General features: G+C 57.6%; 1 protein-coding gene across 1 annotated transcript; it reads left to right on the top strand.

Annotated features, from left to right (window-relative positions):
• Positions 1–22: 22 nt before the first annotated feature.
• LOC101651653 (acetyl-CoA carboxylase 2-like) lies at positions 23–2,306 on the top strand (the record flags this gene model as incomplete). The annotated part of the gene is made up of 5 exons (XM_004717980.2): positions 23–167; positions 853–1,041; positions 1,665–1,765; positions 2,000–2,088; positions 2,182–2,306. Coding segments are annotated over exons 1-5 (546 nt in total), but the record flags the coding sequence as incomplete, so codon positions are not given.
• Between the last annotated feature and the right edge of the window lie 958 nt (positions 2,307–3,264).

Genomic DNA, 3,264 nt, shown 5'->3' with positions numbered 1-3,264 from the left:
TCATTTGCCTGTCTGGCCAGGCCCAGCCGTTCACTGGGGAGCTGCCCACCCAGCCCACGCTGCCCATCCTCGGGGAGAAGCTGCACCAGGTATTCCAATATGTCCTGGAGAACCTGTCCAACGTCATGAGCGGCTACTGCCTCCCAGAACCTATCTTCAGCATCAAGGTGAGCTGCGTGGGCCCCTGTCATGCAGGGCTGGGGAATCTTTTTCTTTTTTTCAGCCAAGGGCCGTTTGGATGTTGAGATCATCATTCGCAGGCCACACTGGTCCCACATTTATTTAACTCAATCCTGGTGTGATGGAAGAGCCCTGGTGGCACAGTGGTGACGTGTTGGACTGCTAACCATAAGGCCGGCAGTTCTAAACCACCAGCCGCTCTGCAGGAGAAAGATGGGGTGTTCTACTCCCCATAGAGTGTTACTGTCTCGAAAGCCCACAGGGCCAGTTCTACCCTGTCTCGCAGGGTTGCTGTGAGTCAGCATCGGCTCAAAGGCAGTGAGCTTCATTTGCTTTGTGGCCTGGGTTTGCACCCTGGCTCTCCTCCTTCCCAGCTGGGGTGCCTTAGCAATCCTCTCTGTTGTGGTTCCCTTAGCTACAGACTGGGCATAGTGATTGACACTTTCTGAGGCTCCCCTGAGACAGAGGAGCATAGGCGTGTCCATATGCTGCCTCCTCCCACGGCCAGTGGATGCGTGGAGAGGGCTGTGGGCCCCTGCTGTGTGGGCAACCTGGGTGTTTCCCCAGCACCCTGGTGCTCAGGGGCTGGGCACATCCCACCCTGGAGGCTGCTGGCAGCAGCCCGTCTTTGGGGGCGCAGGGCCTGGGCTGAGGCTGCGTTCCCTGTTGCAGCTGAAGGAGTGGGTGCAAAAGCTCATGGTGACCCTGCGGCATCCGTCGCTGCCGCTGCTGGAGCTGCAGGAGATCATGACCAGCGTGTCGGGCCGCATCCCCACGTCCGTGGAGAAGGCCGTGCGTCGGGTCATGGTGCAGTACGCCAGCAACATCACCTCCGTGCTGTGCCAGTTCCCCAGCCAGCAGGTAACGAGCCCCACCCGACGGCAGTTCAAAACTACCAGCTGCTCCTTAGGAGCAAGACAGGGCTTTCTACTCCCACAAATAGTGACCATCTCAGAAACCCAGAGGCAGTTCCACCCTGTCCTGTCGGTCACTGTGAGCCACATCGAATTGACGGCATTGAGTCCGTTTATTTTTTAGTTTTGCGTGAGCAGAGTGAGAAAAGCGAGGCTTTCTACTCTTATCTAGAGTCCACAGTCTCCGTAGCCACCGGGGCAGTTGTTCAGGAACCCGAGTGGGAGAGATGACCTGGAACTTCTGATTCTCTGAGGGCGCCTTGCAGGAGTCCCGGTGGCATTGTGGTTCCCAGTTTGGCTGCTAGTCGCAATGTCAGCAGTTTAAACCACCCGCTACTCCATGGGCGAAAGGCGAGGTGTCTTGACCCCCATCAAGAGTGGCAGTCTCGGGAACCCGCAGGGGCAGTTCTACCCGGTCTTAGAGGGTTGCTATGAGTCGTCACGTACACTCGATGGCCGTAGCAGTGGGTTCTGGGCAGTCCCCTGTAGGAGCCGTGGAGGGTGGCGGGTGTTTCCTTGAAGTGGCTTCTGTAGGTCACGTCGAGTGGCCCACCCTTCTGTCCCGCCAAGATTGCCACCATCCTGGACTGCCACGCAGCCACGCTGCAGCGCAAGGCCGACCGCGAGGTCTTCTTCATGAACACCCAGAGCATCGTGCAGCTGGTTCAGAGGTGAGCGCCTGGCCCCCACGGAGCAGCCGGCAGGCACCGTGGCCTGGGTGGGCGTGGCCCCCGCCCAGATCCATCTTCCGTCTCCTTTTTGTTGGCGGCGAAAATGAGCCACATCAGAACTTGCTTCCATCTCGCGATTTTGAAAACGCCAGCCCCTCTCCCTCGGGCTGGCTGCATTTGGGGTTTGAACAGGTTTGCGCACTCCTGATACCCCTTCACACACACCCCCTCCAGGTACCGCAGCGGGACGCGTGGCTACTTGAAGGCCGTGGTGCTGGACCTCCTGCGAAGATACTTGCATGTGGAGCATTACTTCCAACAAGGCAAGCTGCGCCCGGGGCCTCACGCTGCCGATGAGCCCGCATGGTGGGGGGGAGCCCCAGCCTCACCCCGTGCCCTTCCTGTCTCCCCTGCAGCCCACTACGACAAATGTGTGATCAGCCTGCGGGAGCATTTCAAGCCAGACATGACCCCGGTGCTGGGGTGCATTTTTTCCCACTCGCAGGTGGCCAAGAAGAACCAGCTAGTCATCATGTTGATCGTAAGCAGAAACAGGGCCGGGGGGGATGGGGAGGTGGGGGGTCAGGGCAGCCAGCTCTTTCTAGAAGACACCAGAGAGCAAATATTTTGGCTAAGATGACCAGACGTCCCGCTTTTGTCGGCCAGTCCCGATTTTTAACAATTTTCTCCACGTCCCGCGGCTTTTTAAAAAAGTCCCGATTTTTGGAAAGAATGCACGACAAGCTAGGGTAGACGGTTTTCGGCTGCCATGTGGCTGTTTCGCCAGGATATGAGTTTTATCACTGGTGTCCCACTTTACCAATGTTAAAATCCGGTCACTTTAATTTGGGGGCGTCTGACACAGCTTTTCACGGAAAGCAGCCATGGACAGTGTGCAAGCTAATAGGTGGGGCCAGGCGCCGATAAAACTTTATTGCAACGACGGTAGTTGGACGGCCCCTCGGAGGAGCTCGGTTGACCTGGGCAGACACCTTGGACTGCGAGTCCATGTGCTCACAGCAGCCCCAGGAGGTGGGGGGCTGTTCCCCTCTCGAATCCGGCAGAGCACAGATAGGTGGAGGCACTTGCACAAGGTCACCCAGCTTCTACCCGCGGGGCTGGGATTCAGCCCTCCAGGGGAGGAGACCTTAGGGAAGACGGCTTTGGCAGGCCTGTGGCCTGTCTGCCATCCTGCCCTTTGGAGAAGCACGTCCTCTCCTGTCCAATAGCAGGTATCATCGTAGTGGCCGATCCCTCTTCTCTGATAGGGACGGGTTCCTAGGAGCAGACTTGGGAACCCTCCGCTCAGTAGACAGTAGGGCAAGCACGGGCTTGCATGGCAGCCACCTTCCTGGAGAGGCCGAGATAGTGAAATAAAGAAATGTATACTTTACATGTACTTCCTCCATATGCATGTGTGTGTGTATTGTATATGTTGTTTGGTGCCGTTATGCCGGTTCTGGCCCATAGCCACCCGGTGCACACAAAAGAACACTGCA

This window comes from Echinops telfairi, unplaced genomic scaffold (genome assembly GCF_000313985.2).
Source record: "Echinops telfairi isolate 266 unplaced genomic scaffold, ASM31398v2 ScPeMD7_3172;HRSCAF=3806, whole genome shotgun sequence".
NCBI lineage: Eukaryota > Metazoa > Chordata > Mammalia > Afrosoricida > Tenrecidae > Echinops > Echinops telfairi.
This window is presented reverse-complemented; position numbering and strand designations above follow the sequence as displayed.